At 38.8% G+C, this 19,748-nt stretch overlaps 1 protein-coding gene across 2 annotated transcripts; it reads right to left on the bottom strand.

The window, feature by feature from the left end:
* Nucleotides 1-257: 257 nt before the first annotated feature.
* On the bottom strand, nt 258-17,180 carry PRDX4 (peroxiredoxin 4). 2 transcript variants are annotated; one of them, XM_033120167.1, is made up of 8 exons: nt 16,814-17,180; nt 13,551-13,668; nt 9,979-10,095; nt 7,850-7,972; nt 5,431-5,561; nt 4,265-4,299; nt 609-655; nt 258-374 (listed from the first exon to the last, which is right to left on the bottom strand). In XM_033120167.1, exons 1-8 carry the CDS (start codon nt 17,055-17,057, stop codon nt 371-373), a joined length of 819 nt encoding a protein of 272 aa, XP_032976058.1. In that variant the 5' UTR covers nt 17,058-17,180; the 3' UTR covers nt 258-370. The 2 variants fall into 2 exon arrangements, with proteins under 2 accessions (XP_032976058.1, XP_032976049.1); XM_033120158.1 differs by lacking the exon at nt 609-655 and having other exon boundaries at nt 264-374.
* Between the last annotated feature and the right edge of the window lie 2,568 nt (nt 17,181-19,748).

Raw genomic sequence — 19,748 nt, forward strand, 5'->3', positions numbered from 1 at the left:
CTTGTCTATAAAATAAATAACTCAGAGTTGCTGTAAGGATTAAATAACGTTCCTAACCTGCCTAGTACAACACCTGGCACGTGGCACATACTACGTAAATCTTAATCATCGTTACCAGTCTGATTCAATTTGACATTTCTTATTTTGGAAAGACAACGAATAACTGCCTCTCTTTTGGCATCAGTGTCTAACTTGAACACTAAATATATTCGGGCCCTAATGTGGACTTTTATATTCTCTAAGAAATTACTTCCGTTACACAATGCTGTAGTAAACGGTGTACTTTATTGAGGATGTTCAAGCATCATAACCTCAAGTATTTTTCAGTTCAGTTTATCGAAATACTTCAGTTTTCCAGCTGGATCTGGGATTATCTGTTAAAAGAAAAAAAAGCAAATTACTCATTTTAAAAGCCAAAGTACATCATTGGTCATCTGACATTCGTGGCCCATCTCTTAACTAAAGAAGATTTTTTTCTGTACCAAATTATATCATCTGTATATAGGAAAAACTGGATTTGTCCTACCTAGTAATCTCAGCTATCCCACAAGGCATAGAATTTGTTAATAAATTAACATCTGTACTCAAGCACCCCCAAATTTACTTACAACTCTTCTCTCGGCCACCAGGCTTTCATGGCATCTTCAGGTTTGATCTAATTAAACCAAACACATTAAGAGAGCATGGCTACAGATGTTAATATATTTCTAAAATCATCTGCTGATGAAATGTTGGCATGCCATAACAACCTGAAAAGGGGGCAGTGTGTTCAAATGGATTTTTGGAATTCCAGAATGCAACCTTTTAATCTGAAACTGCAAAGTAAAAAAAAAAAAGCACTCAAATACAACATGAAGTATTACTTTTGATAACTATTTAGTGACTGAACAGAAAGTCTGAACGAAAATATTGCTCCCTATTATGGCATTACAGCCTTAGAAACCTACTAGACTTTTTTGAAATTTTCATATAAATTGACCTCACATTAACTGTTACTTGATAGTTATAGGTAAAGTACATCTAGCCCTACATATAAAAAAACCTCTGGTAATCACCTCACAATAGTTCTATATGTTTTCTTTTGAATTTTTCTTTAGCATAAAGTAAACAGGACCTAGTTTTTCAGGCATCATTTCAAGAAGTAATTCTGTCTGCCAATTTCTCATCTTTCTGCATTTCAGTTCAATTTGCAAATCTTTCTGGAATAACTACTTTGTGCCAAGAGTGTGCTGGGCAGTGGGGGGTACAACTACCAAAGTCCCCACCTTTGAGGCTTGTACAAGCACGTGGGGAGGATGTCTGTGTACATAACTGTTTCGATGCAATGCACAAAACGATCGTGTATGACACGGGTCATGTGACTCAGTGGAGGCTGAGATGGCATTAGGGACCTCTCAGAGCAGAGCTGGCATTTAAGTTGGTCTTGAAAGAGGAGTACAATTCAGAGAAGGGGACAGGTATTCCGGGTTTTAGGAAGACCTGAGCAAAAGCAAAAAAGGTGTGAAAAAGCAGGGCTCATTTTGGGTAAAAATAAGGCATGTGATTTGGTGGGAGCACAGAGTGCGAGTGAATCTGAGGGCAGATGACCCAGGAGAGACCTATGGAGACAAAGAATGCCTGTGCCCCGCATCTGGACTTTGTCCTGTGAGTGCGGGAGAGCCGCTAAAAGCTGCTCATCTGGAGAATGACATGTGTTGGAGAAGAAGAGACACTGAGGTCAAGGAGACAAGTCAGGAGGCAATATACCGGGGAGACCTGAGGGAGATGGAGATAAAAAGCTCATCTATCTCAAAGACACACGACTCCGAAACCGTTTTTGATCCTACAGCCCTCCTTTCCAGCTACTTTTGGGCCTTCTCCCCTTCACAGCTTTATTTCTGGCACTAGTTCACACTTCACCTCCTTTTCGTCCTCCTGCCCTCACCCCCATCCTCAAACCACTCCAAACTAGCTGCTGCCCTCACTACGTTCCCTCCACATGGCTCCGCCGGTTCATCGTATCCCAGTTCTCCACGCCACGCGGCACTGGCATTCCTCGGTGCTCACTTGATTCCTGCAGCCCCAGCCCCGTTTCTGTTCCTTGAACATGTTAAGCGGTTCCTGCCTCAGGTTCTCCGCCCTTGCTGTCCTTTCTGCATGGCTCTCGCAGGCCTGGCTCCCTCTCTTCACTCTTCTTACAAATCTTCCCTGACGGCTTTATCCCCAGCCCGGTCAGCTCCTATCCTGTCAGCTTCTATCAATCCGTTTCTGACATAACTGTGAGGGCAGGGACCCTGGCTGTGGCGTTCACTAGTAAATACCTTCTGGCTATCCTAATAGTTCGAATAGTTGCCATATACTGTGTTTCCCCGAAAATAAGACCTAACCGGAAAATAAGCCCTAGCATGATTTTGCAGGATGACATCCCCTGAACATAAGCCCTAATGAGTCTTTTGGAGCAAAACAATATAAGACCCGGTCTTATTTTTGGGGAAACACGGTAGCAGGTGCTCAAGAAATGTCTGTTGAAAGAATGCCCATAGAAACAGAGAGTAAATGGTGGTTGCCAGGGGCTGGGGGTGGGGGAAATGGGGAGATGCTGGCCAAAGGGTACAAGCCTTCAGTTTTAAGCTGAGTAAGTTCTGGGACCTAATGTATACCATGGTGACTATAATTAATAGTTTTGTACACTTGAAATTTGCTAAAAGTGAATCTTCAGCCTTCCCACCATACACAGGCAAAGTGAACTATGGGAGGCAATGGCTTTGTTAATGAAGCTGATTGTAGTAATCATTTCACAGCGTATACACATGTCAAATCATCATGTTGTACACTTTAAATATATACAATTGTAGTTGTCAATTATACCTCAGTAAAGCTGGGAAGAAAAAACTGAATGCCCAAAGACAGTATGTGATAACACATGTGCATTTTACTGGAGGGAGAATCCATGGTTTTCATCAGATTCTCAAAGGGGTTTGTGCTCCTGCCCCTCCACCCCCAAGTTAACCAAGTGGATAGTCAGTGTTTTGGGAAATGTAAAGTCCTCGCCCTGTAATACCCTTCGTAGTTAATTTGTACTTCTTGGGAGCTCTTGCTGATCTCTCAGCACATGCCCGTGACGGATGGTGATGTTACTCGCAGCACGGGTGGTTTGCTACAGCTCCACGGGGAAGTGTCCCCTCGCTTCAAGACTTTTCCAGAAATGCGTTTCAAGGCTTCTCAGGTGATGCCTGCAGCATCTGATTCATATTTCTATCTGTAACCCTCACACTCAAGAATTACCAACTAACCTAATGACTAATTTAGAATGAAAAGTACCTAGTGCTCAAAGTACCTTTAATGCCTAACTTCAAATCCCCTTTGAGAGCCATCCGATCTATGTAGAGGTGAATGAATTTGTACTGTAACATTAACTCTGACCCCCAAGGGCAAAGTTGTTTTGCAAAGCCATCAAAAATTGGTTCAAAACCAGTGAAATGTTACTTTACCTAATCTGAATGAGGTTACACAGTGAATTTCTACTTCTCATTGTCTATGGCTAATGGCACTATCGTTTTTTGTTTTCTGGTGTTTTTTTTTCTTTTCTGGTTTGCTGAGGAAGAAAGTCTTAGGAGCCTGTTTTTCTTTTATCCTAAGGTAATTTCTTCTTTGAATGCTCTAGTATTTTTCAATTTCATAACTACAGTTTGTGTAAAACTCTTGGTATTTAAAAGATGTTAATTAAAAAAGGTTCAAGTAAGTTTCCAAATTGTATTTTGGCCAGAGACTACTTCAGCAATTGTCTATAAATTATACAGCATCCCTAAGTGAAAGAATGTCCTTGTTTCAATCTTTCCTTCCTTCAAATGATAAGGAGAGAATCATTAGCTTCAGTGCTAATTAAGCCAGATTTTCTCCAAACCTTTTTACTATATATAGAAAGGTTTTGCTTGTGACTGTTTTCTTTGCCAAAGTATAGGAAGAAATTCCATATATGATTTTTGAGACCTCTGAATTTATTCTACCAAGTCTCCACTATTCCCATTTTTGTTGTTTTTAATGGTATATTTCTCTGGATATGTGGCTTTAAAATTCACAGCATGAAGTCCCATCTTCTGCTTTCTCCAGTTTCAGCTACTCTGCCTACAGCTCAAAGAATGCCTGTGCTCTTCTGATTTTTGCCTAGAAAGTTTGTTTACTTCATTTACAAAATCAAGATAATACTATTACAAGGAAGGATTATCTTAAGGTTGGCATTTTTGGCCCCAGCCATCCCCTTAACAGAAAAATTAGTTTGACTTACTGTGTCACTACCAGGTTTCCAGCCAGCAGGGCAGACTGAAAGGAACAAAAATTGGCAAAAGACAGTTTAAAAACAGAGTTCAATTCTCTTAGTAATTCTTGGCTTTACTTTTTCCAAATGAAACTGAAAATACAGCCAATATTAATGAGAACATTTCTAGGCCACTGAACACTTCTGTTAGCTTGCCTGCTCGCACCAAGGAATTTTAGTCATGGGGCTTATCAGCTAATCTATTTTGATTTTTGCCAGTTATGTTTAGTTACCTTTATAATATAAGAAATCAAACTGAGTGTTCCTCTAATAAAGTTGGAAAGTTTGGGAGTCTGGTGAACTGAAATGTCTGGGCAAGGCAGAAATTTCTCTGAATTTACATAAACTTACAAAAAGCTTATTTGCTATTTTCTGCAGAATTTTGCACTGATGCCATGGTTTGCTGTTTGTCAAGAGATTTTTAAAATTATTCAGAAAGTAGGATATCCCCTTGATTAGGAATGCACCCTGACCCAGGCACTGAGTTAACTATTTTTTTTTTTCCAATCTAGTTGTGGAGGGCACAGCTCACTGGCCCATGTGGGAATCGAACTGGCAACCCTGTTGTTCAGGGCTTGTGCTCTAACCAACTGAGCCATCCAGCTGCCCCGAGTTACATTTTTGAAAAGAATATAAAACATATGTTCTATTTTTAGCAAAATCTGACCTTCTCCATTTAGCTACTGTAAAAACCCAGAGTGAAAGGATGAACTGATGAGATTACTAGTGTGATACTGAATTACCCTAAGGAGAAAATCTAAATCAAATAATGTAAACATGCAAATAAATCCTACATTACTACATACTGCCAGACTGGCACATTTTAAGTTTATAGAAACACAATTTGAGAATTGTAGTAGTAGAAACTTTTCTCTTTGAGCTTATCCATAAAGACTACACAAGTAATGAATATTTTGCATCTTATTCAGTAAGTAGAATGTACTAGTGATTATTTTGTTAAAAGCACTTTAAATAATAATTTGATCTGCTAAAAAGATTGGCAAATAAATTGAAAACAATCAGAAGACTTTGGAACGATCTGAATTACTTTCAGGACAAGAAATCCAACTAATTATGCTGCTATCTGTCAAACTAAAAAATCCAACGGCTATGATGTTTAGAAGGAAAAAGGGTACCTTCTCCGTGTTTGTCAGTATACTGGAATGCTTGAACCAAACGAAGTGTCTCATCCACTGATCTACCCACAGGAAGGTCATTCAGAGTAATCTGTCTCAGGATTCCTTTGTCATCGATAATGAAGAGACCTCTGTAAAACACAAGAGTGGCACAGGTGAAGCCATTCCTCTCAGTTAAGATGAATACTACTAGTTAATGTGAATCCTTGTAACCATCCACACAGAAGGATTGTTATGCAGAACCAATAACACACTACCTAGCTACTTGACTGGTACACGCACACTTACCTCATACCCACACTTACCTACTATATAATTTGGGATTATCATTGTTAAATAATAGCTTTAAAATATTATTTTTGTCTATGAAATGTACTGTGGTATTTACAGTTGAATCTTCACATGTACTAGCTTTGGGATTTTACTGCACTGTAAATGAACAGATAAAACTACATAGCAAAATCTTTTGGGTGAAGGAGTGACCCATCTTGCTCGTCACTGGCTGTTTAGAATGTCTGTATTTCCTTTTTCAGTGGTGGAAAAAGACAAAGTCACCAATATAAGTGAAGTTACCTTTCCCTATAAATTACTTTTGTGGCTTGGGGAAGAATGTAGTTTGACCAAAAAGACCTGTTATTGAGATAGGGGTGGCATTGCAAGAGTTAAAGTAGACTAGAGATAAGCAAAAATTTCCAAAAGACTTTACTTCCTATTTATTTAAGTCAATATGGATTTCAACCCAATACTTATTTGGATTAGAAAAGATCTCAGGTACTGGGATAATTGCTTGCGTACAAGTATTATAAATAGTAATGAGATATATTTTAATAGAAACATATGCAATTACATATCTATTCAATGAAATCTTATTTCATACATATTAAACATTACTAAAGTATTCCTGCTTATCCTACAATACGTTATTTGAATGAACAACTTGATGTCTGAACTAACTAGGGCTCACTCTCCTTGGGCCAGGTAAACTTGCTAAACTCGGGCAAAACTGTTAATTATTATTCTTTGGGTGTTCTTTCATGTAGCTACTTTGACAGTTGAAAATTGTTATCAGTGGTGATCAGGTCTGTTCTGAAGTGAGTCTGATCTGAAATTTTGAGCTTGCCTCTAACATACATCATATCCACATATCACACAAAAACAAATCTGCCTTTGGTAGCAAATTCTAGCTTCTGTTTTAACTTTGTGAACTGCTTCTTTGGTAGACTTTAAAACATTTGCCATACTTGGTGTAATATGTATGTATGTCTTCCATAGAGAAGAGACAGGTCATTCTTATAAAAAAAAATCAGAAAGTAAAATGGCAACAGACATCTCAATTACAACCCCAGAAGCTAAAGGTAGCAGGGCAATGCTTTCAAATGTTTTCAGGAAAATGCCTTTCACTCTAGAATTCTGTACCTAGCCAAATTATTAATCAACATAAAAGCAGAATAAAAACATTTTCTGACATAGAATGCCTCAACCATTTTACCTGCCAATGACCTTTTACTGGGAAGCAATAAAGACGTGCTTTACTAAAACACGGGATTAAATAAAGAAGGCAGGCAGGCATGGGAGCCAGAAAATTGAGGGAAAGGTGGAGTAACTGCTAATGGGTGTGGGGTTTCTTTTGGAGAAATGAAAATATTCTAAAATTGATTGTGGTAATGGTTGCACAACTTTCTGAATATACTAAAAAATACTGAATTGTATGCTTTATATTGGGTGAGTTGTATGGTAATGATACAGTTCAATAAAGCTGTTCTTAAAAAACAGGATTATAAAATGCTGATTTTCATATAAAACATTAAAAAAAGGAACTATTAGCACTGCAAAGCAAATCAACAATATAACCATAAGAAATTACAACTGTTTTAAGCTAAAATTGCCCTTTTTTCCCCAATGAATTTTATTTGCATTTATTAGCTCAAGTAACCCAGTGAGAGCTGTTGGGTAAAATATTTTCTTAAGTTTTCCTACTCCAAAGACACAGGTTTGCTAAATACTATGATAACTTGTATTTAGAAAAAACATAATTGGAGTCAGTTTGGTGAAGAGGAGCAAGAAATGGACCAGGAGTCTGGGGACCTGGGTTCAAGTTTGCGTTCTGCCATTAACTAATAATATAACTGGCTAGATTCATGGAACTCGAGGAATCTGTTCCTCTGTAAAATTACAGGATTGGTCTTCTAGCTTGAACAGTCAATGCCACTCACATAGTTTAAGTAGGGCGCTCAGAACAGTCAATGCCACTCACATAGTTTAAGTAGGGCACTCACCAATTATTTCAAACAGTATCTACGATATTTTTGCAAATAGAGCACATAATATTTCTTGATTAAACCTTGTATCTTCTAACTCCATTTCAAGGAGGATTACAAATATATTTGGATTTGTCTCATGTAAAACCATTGAAAGGTACCTAAGAGTGTGGCCTGAGTCCTCTAGATACACGCCATAGTCCTTTGAGATTTGATGGGTCAGATCTGAAAGAAGTGGAATCCTTATTGATCCGAGACCTCCTTGTCTTCGAGGAGTATTAATCCTGTTAAGAAACAGAACATTTACCTCTCAGAGTTAAGTACATAGCATATTATCAAAACAGTCAGCACTCTTTTTCTGCATATGCACACACATGAACACACACAACACACATGTTCTTTCTCTAAAAAAAAATATACATTCTATTTTCTTACCTTTTTTCCCCACTTAACAATATATTCATATCCTTTAAACACTAAATATGGAGCTATACATCACATTTTTAATGTACAACATACTATATTTTACTAATCTCTACTGACACATTTAAACTTAACATATTTTTTGCTTTTATAAACACCGCTGGAAACATCCTTGTATTCTCAACTTTGTACACTTGTCCGATTAATTCCCAGAAGTGGAATTGATGGATCAAAGGATATGCACTGTTATAAGCCTAACTTGAGAATTGTGACCACAAGACAACGCCTTGAGAGAGGCAGAATATTAATACAACTGGATGATATTATAATATTCTGACAGACACAATGAAAAGTCCACTTGCAGCAGTGAAGGAAATTAGACATAATCTCAGATGCATCAGTCTTCAGATTTAAGTATTCTTGAACTTGACACCAGGGGAGATGGGCTGGTGTCCCAGTTGTAGGGCACTGACCGCAGCAAGAAAACGGGGAAAGACTGCTTTGTATGCCTGCAGCCCTAGTTCTGACATCCAAATAGAAATCTGATTGATATGAAACCTATCCAGCTGAGAATATATCCCCAAAAATTCCTTGGGAAAGCAACCCCAAATTATTTGGGATGATTTTAATCCTATGAAGAATTTTAATCCTATGAAGATTTAGAATTATTATGGAAGTGATGAAGCAAATTAAACCCATAGTTTTAATATTTTTATATTAAGAAATCATTAGTACATATTTGTATATTGAATTATTTATAATGTTTAAGTGAATTTGTCATTAGAACAACAGATTTACTTTGGAATTCCAATTTAAAATGTGTACTTTGAAATTTTATTCAGTTTATAAACAGTAAGGAAACATTTTAAAAGGACTTAAGATATACCGTATCTATTTGTTTATTAGATTTGTAAGAATTACTTAAGTTCTTGGGAAGGTGTGTCTGAAAACTGAGATACTTAAAGGAAATCAAACAAAATATATAAGCATTTTAAAATACTTAAGATAATTACTTAAGGGTATATAAATTACATTTAAATTGTGGCTCCTGAACCAATTAAATTTTAGTTATATATACATATACATGCACATATATGTATGTATAACTGTAAATGGAGAAATAAATTTGTTACTTTGATGAATTAAAGTTTTAAAATCAATATAATTCTGAACAGTCTTTACTGTGCATAAAATTTTGTGCACAAAACTGTGGATATGATTAAAAACTCACATCAACCGGCACATTTCAAATTTTGAAACATATTGTTGTCTAACTGCTCTCCAGAAATGCTGAACCAGCTGTTTGTTGTATGAGTGTGCCAGTTTTTCCCACCTTTGTCATCACTGGATGAAATTTTTCAATATTTGGAATCTTGGCCAATCAGGCAGGGAAAAAAATGGCATCTCTTGTCATTGTAATTTGCAATTCTTTGCAATTAATTAGGTGGAACAATCAATAAAATTTCTAAAATTAATTTTAAAAATCATTGCTTCTTGAAAAGTAATTATAAAGGCTATTTTGAGATTGACTTAATACTAGACAACTGCGTAACAGAGAAATGATATTTTAAAGATTTTTTTCCTCCAGATTGTTACCCAATTTGTCATAATTAAGTAACCATACAATTGAGTGATTTTTGCTATGGATATTACATCTTTTGCATTGAACTTTTTCTCCCCAATTTTGAAATGTCCTATAAAATCCTTAAGCATTTTTACCATAACTTCATTGAACTAATAGCTCTCAGATAAATCTACTCCTGGATTGTAGGATAAATAACTATATTCCTATTATGTTGAGTTGTCTGCCCATAATTTAAGAATAAATCCATTCTTTTCCCTGTGAATGTAAGTGTAAGATACTGACCAGGCCAAATGGGTAAACTGTGAATCAACGGAGCACGCTACCACTTCAGTGTTTATGGCTCTGAATTCTTCAATTCTGTCACCAAAGGCGATAATTTCGGTTGGACACACAAAAGTGCTGAAAGTAAAAAAATATATATATTCAGTATTCTCAAAACATGCATATACGACAAGGCGTGATCAAACAATATGGTGAATGTTTAAATAAAATTATTACAGTAAAAGACACATTGCCATTAATCCCCCTCAAAATACTCCCCATTGCTATGAACATACCCCGTCATTCTTGCCACTTTCTGAAGCAGTTCTGGAAGTCCTCGTTCGTGTGTTTGGTTGCACTGTCATGGCTGCCTCGATGTCTTGAATCGATTCAAAACATTTTCCTTTCATGGTCATTTTGACTTTGGGGAAGAGCCAGAAGTCACACGGTGCCAGATCCGGTGAATAAGGTGGATGAGGACACACCGTAATATTTTTATTTGACAGAAATTGCCATACCAGAAGGGATGTATGACACGGAGCATTTTCATGATGGAGGATGAACTAAAGACATTCACGAAAGAGGACTTCCAGAACTGCTTCAGTAAAGTGGCAAGAATGATGGGATAAGTGTGTTTGAAGTGAGGGGGAGTATTTTGAGGGGGATTAATGGCAATGTGTCTTTTATTGTAATAAATTTTTTAATTTAAACATTCACTGTATCTTTTGATCACACCTCGTATGTGAAGTTTCAAATGACTTACTTTTTATAAACACCTTTAGTATATTAAAGTACACATTAAGAACAATTTTATATATAAAACTTCTCCAGATGGAGTAGTCTAAGATTGTCTTTTGATCAAATATAATTTAATAAAAATGGTATATATGTATTACATAGTTCCCAATTACATCTCAATAAACTTTATTTTTATAACTTGAAAAATGAAAGATGATTGATCAGTGGTCAACCAATGTTCCCTTCTCCCTTATGGTAGCACCGCCCCCACTTTATTAGCTTTTACGTAATAATACTTTATATAATGCTTTATAGCCTTTAAAGGATCCATACAAATTTTACATCACTTCACTAATTTTTTACATTCCTATAGCAGCTCTATGGGCTAGATGCATCTATCTCTGTTTTGAAGATGAAGAAATGCTCTCCCATCTCCCTCCCTTTCTTGGTAAGGTCCTCTTCTACCATGTATTCCAGTCCTGTTGTCTGAAGGGCACGTTTAGAGAATGTTACCTCAGTGTAGTATTTTTCAGACTGTGGTAGGAACTACCTAAGCCAATTTACTGAGTTCCAATCAACATTTTTAAAAAGTGAAATAGAAAACATGCGAATACGTCATTTATAGTAAAATTGCAAGAATACTTCATTTACAGTAAAGGTAAATTACATATATATACAAGGTGTGTATATATACATATATATATATATGTATATATACATATATATATACACACACACACACACACACACACAATGTGTGTGTTCAGGAGTGATATGAAAAATATTTAACAACCTTAACTCAAAGTTGGCTTTAGCGCTAAGGTTTCTGAAAAGGACCAGGTGGGAAGGGCAATGTGGGAGGAGGCTGGGAAAATGGCTATTTATCATCTCAGTATTTCAGTACAGCCTGGCTGTACTGGTACATATAAACTGAATGTTACCCTGTAAATGTTTAAGTGTATTGGGCGGCAATGGAAAATTCATTTCCTACTGCGTGTCATGGTCAAGAAAGTTTGAAAAATGTTGATTTAGGGGACAAGTTCATACCACAGCCCAATCTAGGCTTTCAGATGTTTCAGTTGTTCAAGTGGAGGACTGTCATATGCAAGCAGACAGTTCTAATCCAGGTTAAATACCTGGAAACCTCGGCTATAGTATGTACTTTTAGTATTTCCCAACAGGTAGGAATGGCCAGCCCCTGCCTTCGTTTTATCCCAAGAAATGCTATCTAGAGACACATTTGCCAACCTTCTTAGTGAAGACAGAGAAAAAGTTCTGGAAGAAAACTGAAGGGTTACATTTGTGGCTTTCATCCTTGCAGACTGTGGCAAATGCCCCAGAATTCTTCCTTCTCTAAGCAGACCCAGTCTGGCATTACATATACATAACAGGAAGAAGCTATGTTAGCTCCTTGCCCCCAGAAGACCATTACTAACAGCATGCTTTAATTAGATATGTCTTATTCATTATGGAATTTGAAACAACACTGGGGAAACAGAGCATATTTGTTTGCTCTGTTAGACTAATTTCAAAATCCAGGTTTAGTGTCATATTTTACATATGTGTAAACTTTTTGGTTTTATAACATGAATGTAGAAGGCCTATAATTTGATAGTAAAATTTCTACTTCTGGTTTCTATTAGAAATGAAAGTATATTATACATTTTAGCTTGTCAAGCCACGGTACAAGTTGATTAGAAAGAAACAAGTTCTTACTAACTTAAAAGGTTATGTATTAAGTAGATTTGTGATTTGTTTTAGTCTCAATGTACTAATTTTTATGAGAATTCTTCCTATTTGGATTAGAGGAGGGGTCAGCAAACTTCAGTCCACAGGCCAAATCTAGCCTATCTTAATTTTTTTGTAAATAAAATTTCAATGGAATAGAACACTCATTTGTTTATGTATTATGCATGGCTGTTTCTGTGCTACAGTGGTGAAGTTGAGTAGTTGGAAAAGAGATCACCATAAGACTAAAATATTTACTATCTGGCCCTGTACGTAAAAAGTTTGCTGACCCCTGGCCTAGAGACAACCTATAGAGATGAATTTAAGTATATCCTTCCTGCAAGTTTAAATTTTATTTACATAGTTCTAGATCAGTCCTAACAGAAAAAGGACTTTAATATACAGTGGAAAAGATAGAAGAATCTTTTACTTAACTTTTAGTAACCAAAATACATATTTAAATAGAAAAAAATATACAAGTTGGGATAACTCTTTTTAGTATCTTTTCACTTTCTTGGAATTTAAAAAACACTCAAAATTAAATCCTCGATGTGATTAAAGCTGCAAAAGTATTTACTTTGAGTCAACTTTCTGACTATAAAAGTACTCACTGTCATATAGAGTTAGAGAGAACCCTCCTCCCATAATAACCATAATTTATATTAATAAGCATTATTTGTTAAGCATATGCAATAATTCAGTAGAAGTTTCAAATCACAGGAAAGCAACAGATGCAGCAAAGAATAAAAATAGTAAAACCATAATTAAATGGCATCAGGAGAGAAAAGGGCTTATTAATTTTCTGTTTAATGGGGATACATTACTAGATTTGTGGTATAAGTCATGCTATTAAATGCTCTCTAAAATATTGTCATTCCATTTTCTTGCCTTAGTAAGTGTAGCTTAATGAATATAATTGTATTTTTTCCTCTAAGGATTACATTATGATAACACAATCATGTAAATATAAAGTATTGGGATCAATGGGATATGATTTCTTGGAAAACTTCATCTCAGCTTGCCTTTTGAGAACCAAGAGCTAAATAAAATACTTCTGTTTGATGTTCTTGATTAATGACTGATAATAACTAAGGTTTTACTAGCTGCTATGTTTATGTATTACTTACAAATCAAGTGGGTAGAAGAAAAACACCAGGTATTTCCCACGATAATCAGTTAACTTCAGCTCCTTAAATTCTCCATTTATCACAGCTGTTCCTTCCCAATAAGGTGCTGGCTTGGAAACTGAGAAAAATATAGGATGTTTTATAACACTGAGAAAGTTGGTGGGATGACAGAAAGACAGCTTTAGGAAATCACTAAAAATCAAGGCTTCTAAACCTTTGAATCTCTTTAGCAGTTTGGTGACACAGACTTCCGAGAATAGTGTTATTGGATATGTAAAATAAAATATATAGACTTACAAAGAAAACCAATTATATTGAAATGCAATTATCAAAATTTTAAAAACAAGTTGGTGATGTAGTAATACATGTGCCCTTTTATTAACTCTTTAAAAATGCAAGATCTAGCAGTGATCTAATAACTACCCAAAATAGTGAGGAGTGTAAATGATGTTTCATTTACTGCAACAACCATAATGTGGCATGAAAATATTTGTGGGTCTACTGGCAACAGGTACAAACAAGTACTGCTGAAGCAAATATGATTTGTTGCTGACGTTTATAATGGAAGGAAATGCTCAATTTCAGCTGGAGGTTAGTGAAAATACTTTTTTTTTTCTATTCATGCTCATTCCCCCACTCCACATTCCATCCCTGCACTAAAACTCTACTGGATACTTCAGTACAGCCCCTCCAAGTTAAACAACTTCCTACATTTCAAATAATTAGATGTTCCTTTCTCTACTGGTAGTCTTTCAGATGTACTAATTTAAATGTCCAGTTTCTCACACACAGAGGACCTTCTGCCACACTCAAAGAAATCTGCAAATGCGTTAGGCCAGAAGTATAAAATCCCAGACAATAGGATTATTTTCCTAGAAGGTTCTGAAAGAGGAGGCCCCCTTGAACAGGTTTTAAGTGACCTGATGGAAATTGAATAGTTCGTGCTTCTCTCTTGTAAGGGCATGCTGTAATTCTAGTCAACATGCTTCGATAATAATGTACCTTGATCTTCTGTTAACACATTGAGATAGCACTTAAACTTTCAGAACCATTACATACATTGAAGTCAATACTTCCAAGTTTGGCTAAAGTTCCTAGAAAGTAAGGCTTATAATAGCCAGCATTTATTATATTTTGTATAACAGCCAGCATTTATGGTCACTCTGAAAACAGACACAAACTTAAGATAAATTTTTCTGTGAAGTTAATATATAAGATAATTACTTATCTTGCGTCAGCAGTGTACCGCATATAAATATCCTGATCTGATTAGGTTAAGGCCAGGAGGGAGAATTACATAGCAGAAGGGTACTAAACTCTATATGCTTTACAAGACATTACTGAAAATGCCACTCAAGTGTGAGGTTAAAATTGTAATCATCTGTTAAAATGACACTCCTTAATGATTTTAGCATGTTGAGAAAACCAAATCTGAAAAATAAATTTTGTTCTCAAAATTCTGAGTTTGGAAAGTTTGGGTTTTTGCTTTAAGAATTGCAGTGTTAATTCAAAGAAAAAACTGTTATCAATTTATAGAGCAAAAAGAATGGAGTCACCTTGCTAAGATCTATAAACGGAATTCCCAAAACAACCCCTTGCATCTATTAAAATCCTGAATATAAATCATATAACAAAGATTCTGGCAAAAACAAAGCAGTATAAAGAAGCATATTTAAATCTCCTCTTCCCATAACCTCATTAATTTAACTACTGTTAACATTTGATGTCTTTTCTTCCAGTCTTTCTTAAACACACAAATATGGATCATGTTGCACCCCTTTAAGAAAAAATTGTAAATCATGAACAGGTTTTCATGTGACTAAAAGTTATTTGTAAGTATGACCTTAATGGCTCTATAATATTCCATTTTATTAATAAAAGTCCTTGTCTCTTTAATTCTAGATAAGCCTACAAAAATTTGAAAAAGTTTGCTGGTAAAGGAAACTCTATTACAATTGTTTTTTTTTTTTTTGCTTTTATGAGAAGACTTAGATGGGATTTCTGATGAGAAATACGTGTAATGCCAGTAAACACTTAACTAGCTGACATATTTCAAAATATCTTCCCAGGCAAATTAAACTAAATGGGACTTGGAAATATTATGATTTTAAAAGGGCAAGACTGGGTTTAAAAAAAAAATTAAAAGTAGTTAACTTTCAGTAGAAAATAACTGCAAATGTTTAAGGAGGCAAAACAGTTTTCCCATCACTCCCACTGTCATAACAACATCCCACGTAACACTTAGGATTCATAACTGTAAAGCATACTTTTTTCACTGAATGCTGGCATAGAATATGCTATAACTGAACCACAAAAGCCAAATACACATGTTCAGAATGCCAAGTGATCAGTAGGAAAAGCAGGTTACTTTAAAGCAAGCAAGGGACAGTTTTTATCCTTTAACCTCTGGTCACTTCTTTTTGGCTAATGTTAACATCCAGATGCAGCAGGCCACAACTTTATCAGTATTTTACTAGTCTGACGTGTCCTTCCTGCAAGTGGCCATTAGCTGTGTACACTGGACAGAAATGCAAATAATGAAAAGCCAAATTGGCAGGACACAAATTTGCCACGAGGTTTACCATCAACTCAGATGCATTACTTTCAACCTCCTTTTCCCCGCTTTCCCTACAAAAAGCCTCCAAAGTACACCCTGTAATAAGTTCTTCATTTCTAAGAGACACAAAGAATACACATTAACTATACAAGTTTTGGGGAAGGGCTTTTAATAGTCTTCCTTATAAGATGAAAAAAAGGAAAGAAAAAATGAAACGTTTGCTCTCCTGAGTATTTTGTTTAGCCACTTTTCTGTTTAATCAAACTTTTTGTGAATCCTTATTCAACTTATCAACGTATTCTTCCCTGAAATAGTACTTGGAAACAGACGTGACGTGCTGCAGCCACTTGGCGATGTTTGAGGAAGTGTTTCAGTTTGCACAACATCCTCAGATGTCTGCAGGTCCAGGACCAGGGCCACCCTCTTTCCCTTTTCTGCGGCTTTTGGGGTAACCACTACTTCTTCCAAAATCTGATTAGTGAAAACCATCCCTTTCTCAACAGCTGGAACCCACTCCCCCACCCCACTCCCTAAGAAAGCCAGGCCTGCCCAGGGACCGGAGGCAGCCCAGGGGGTGTAGCCTAAGCCAGGTTCCGGGGTACCCACTGTAACCAGGGCACATGTGTCTGCCGGCCCTCCTCACTTCCCGCCTCCCTCTGCCACCGGTCACCTCCGCACCCCACCCCATTGGCGGGGCACCACCTACTCTTAGCTTTGCTGAGGTGCAGGGAGTGGTCGGATACCGAAACTCGGGACGCCTCTCCCGGGTACACTTGTCCCCCCGCGTAGAAGTGACACTCCTCTTCACGGGTTCGGGGCCTCTCCTCTGCCTCCCAGCCCCGCAGTGCCCCAGCCGACAGCAGGAACAGCAGCAGCGGCAAAAGCAGCAGCCTTCGGCTCCAGCCGGGGACTGGAGTCGTCGCGGCTGGCAACCGCGACGGTACCTCCATGACCACGCGAGTGCAGACACAAGTCCCTTGGCGCGCGCGCGCGCGACTTCTCCCGCCGCCAGGCAGCTACAACCGCGCGCTCGACGCCCGCGCGAGCCAGGGCGCGGCCTCGCGAGACCTGCTCCGCCCTCCCACTCCCCGGCCCCCACCCCGCCCCCTGCTCTCCCCGTTCCCGGGGCCCCCCGCCCCCCCCCGCCACGTGGGCGTCAGCCCCGCCCGCTCGCCCCCAGCCCGCATTTGCGCCTGCGCCTTGGGGCGGGCCAGGACCAGGCGCTCAGCCCAACTCTGCAAACGCTACTTGCTGGCATCGCACGTGACTGGCCTCACGCGCTCTGCTGCTCTGCACTGGTTTAGACATCCTCCCATTCCCATTTTTTTCCACAAAGCCTAACTACCGCACAGCACCCCAACAAAGTCAAACTAACCTATCTGCTTTTGAACCGCTTGCATTTTATACTTCTAACAGTTACTCGTTTTCTCTTTGAAGTGATCTGTATGAACAGAGCCACGATTCCCTCCTCTAGTTGCAGCCCTTTTAAGTCCTGGGAAACTTGGAGAAGAAAGGTCTAACATTTATTCTCCAGCAGGCAAGGGCAAACAGGCACTTTGGTGACTTCAGCTTGTCTCAAAATGTTTTTTGGTTTTTTTAAATCAAGATTTTAAAAGTTCCCAGAAGACCAAACTTACTCCCAGCACAGTGTTGTTCCACCTTCTGACAATTACCCCATCACATTAAGGAGCCAGAATCCCTTCTATATTCCTGTGAGCTCTTGTCATCTTTCTGAACCCCGCAGAAGTCTATTAGACTGTCAGCTAGCTCCCTGGGAGATGTCGAATTCATCTTTGTTTCCCAAGGCACCTGACACATGGCATTTGCTATTGTAAGCACTTGATTTTTGTTAAGTCACACCCAATATTCCTAACAGCCTGTCTTAGTTTCAAGTTGCTTTCACATGTTATATCCTTGCGCCTTATGGCAACCCTTCGAGGTACACAGAAAACCTGCCCTTTCCAAACTTGCTTCTCACACCTGTCTTGCCCATTATATGCCCCACCCATTCCCCGCCTCCCCCTCCGGCCGGGGTTTGCGCATGCGCCCTGGGAGCAGGCCCAGGCTGCCAAGTGACGCCCAACTTGAGGAAGACGCATTTGTGGCGTCGACTGCGGTCTCCCGCCTTCCTGCCTTGCCTCCTGACCTCTCTTCTCTGCGCCCTCAGCATTGGTTTAGGCCCTGCTTATCCTTCCAGACCCATCTCTTACGCAAAGCTTCGCTGGGAACTGGCCGCCGCCATTGCTGGTGACTGGTCTCTCACACTCAGCTCTGTTTTATACTCTCTCATCCTTTCATGCCCATCTCTCCCACAAAGCCTCACTACTGCAACCCCCCCAATGCTGAAATCAACCCTTCTGTCTCTGAATGGCTTGCATTTTATACCTTTAACATTTATTCTTTTCCTTGCAGTGAGCTGGGTGAATAGTGTTCTGACTCCCTTCTCCTGTGGAAACCCTTTTAAGTCCTGGGAAAACTTGGAGAAGAAAGGTCTAACCTGAAAAGCAATATCTCCAGAACATATATTTTCTTCCAGTGGGAAAGGAACTCTTCCAGCAGAAAAGTCGCAGTTTGGTGACTTACAAGGTGTGTCTTATTTAAAATCAAGACTTGGTAAGTTCCCAGAAAACCCCTTTCTTCCAGCACAGTGTTCCATTTGCTGACAATTACCCCATCATTCACCCATTTGCTACGATGGCACATGAGGACTGAGTGGGAGAAGACAAAACACACAGCAAAAAGACAGGAGCTTTTATGCGCCCCCCCCCAGGACCCCTTCTAGCTTCCTGTGAGCTCTTGACATCTTTCTGAATCCCACAGAAGACATCGTAACAGTTTTTCTTTTTTCTACTAGACTGTCAGCTCCCTGGGGTTGAAATCTATGTCAAATTCATCTTTGTTTTCCAAGGCACCTGGCTCATGGCATTTGCTATTATAAGCACTTGATTTTGTAAATACCACCTAATGTTCCCAACAGCCCCTCTCAGTTTCAAGTTGCTTTCACATATTATCTGCTTCAGGGCTCCTTGTGACCACTCTTTGAGTCAGATAGGAAACTTGTCCTTCCCAAATTCATCCCTCATCCCAATCCTACCCGTTATATATTTTGCTTTGGGTTTCCTGTGGGCATAGGAAGAAACAATGAAGCCACCTCCCTTTTGCCTAGAGGGGAAGAGCTTGTCCTTACCCATAAGGCTGTCTGGCAACTCTTCGCACTCGGGGGGCTCGTAGATACAGGGCATGTAGGTAGGAGTTCTTGGACGAGGGAGCTCTCGCTGCTCCCATTCTTCTCCTTCCCGGGCCTCTTGTTCCACATGTAAGGGCACTGGGGCCCTGGGGGTTCGGGACTGAGACCCAGGGATTCGGCTCAGGCCTGTGCCGCGAAATCGGCTTCGGTGATCCATCTTGACTGTTGAACAGCCACCAAGCCGCAGTAAATTCTAGGCTCTATGCTAGGCCTCTAAGTTTGGGAACAGGGAGTGGAAGCCTGGGTAGAGAGCTGTTTCCTGACACCTCTGCTCTAGGCTGCACTGAGATGCCCCAGTTGGCAGTAGGGGCTGCCCAGCAAGTGGGCCCTAGTGGACCTCTTGCCCACTGGAGAGAGTGGCCAGGTAGGCCAGCTTCCAGGCACAAACTGTGTG

The sequence above is a fragment of the Rhinolophus ferrumequinum genome, chromosome X, assembly GCF_004115265.2.
Source record: "Rhinolophus ferrumequinum isolate MPI-CBG mRhiFer1 chromosome X, mRhiFer1_v1.p, whole genome shotgun sequence".
Taxonomy (NCBI): Eukaryota; Metazoa; Chordata; class Mammalia; order Chiroptera; family Rhinolophidae; genus Rhinolophus; species Rhinolophus ferrumequinum.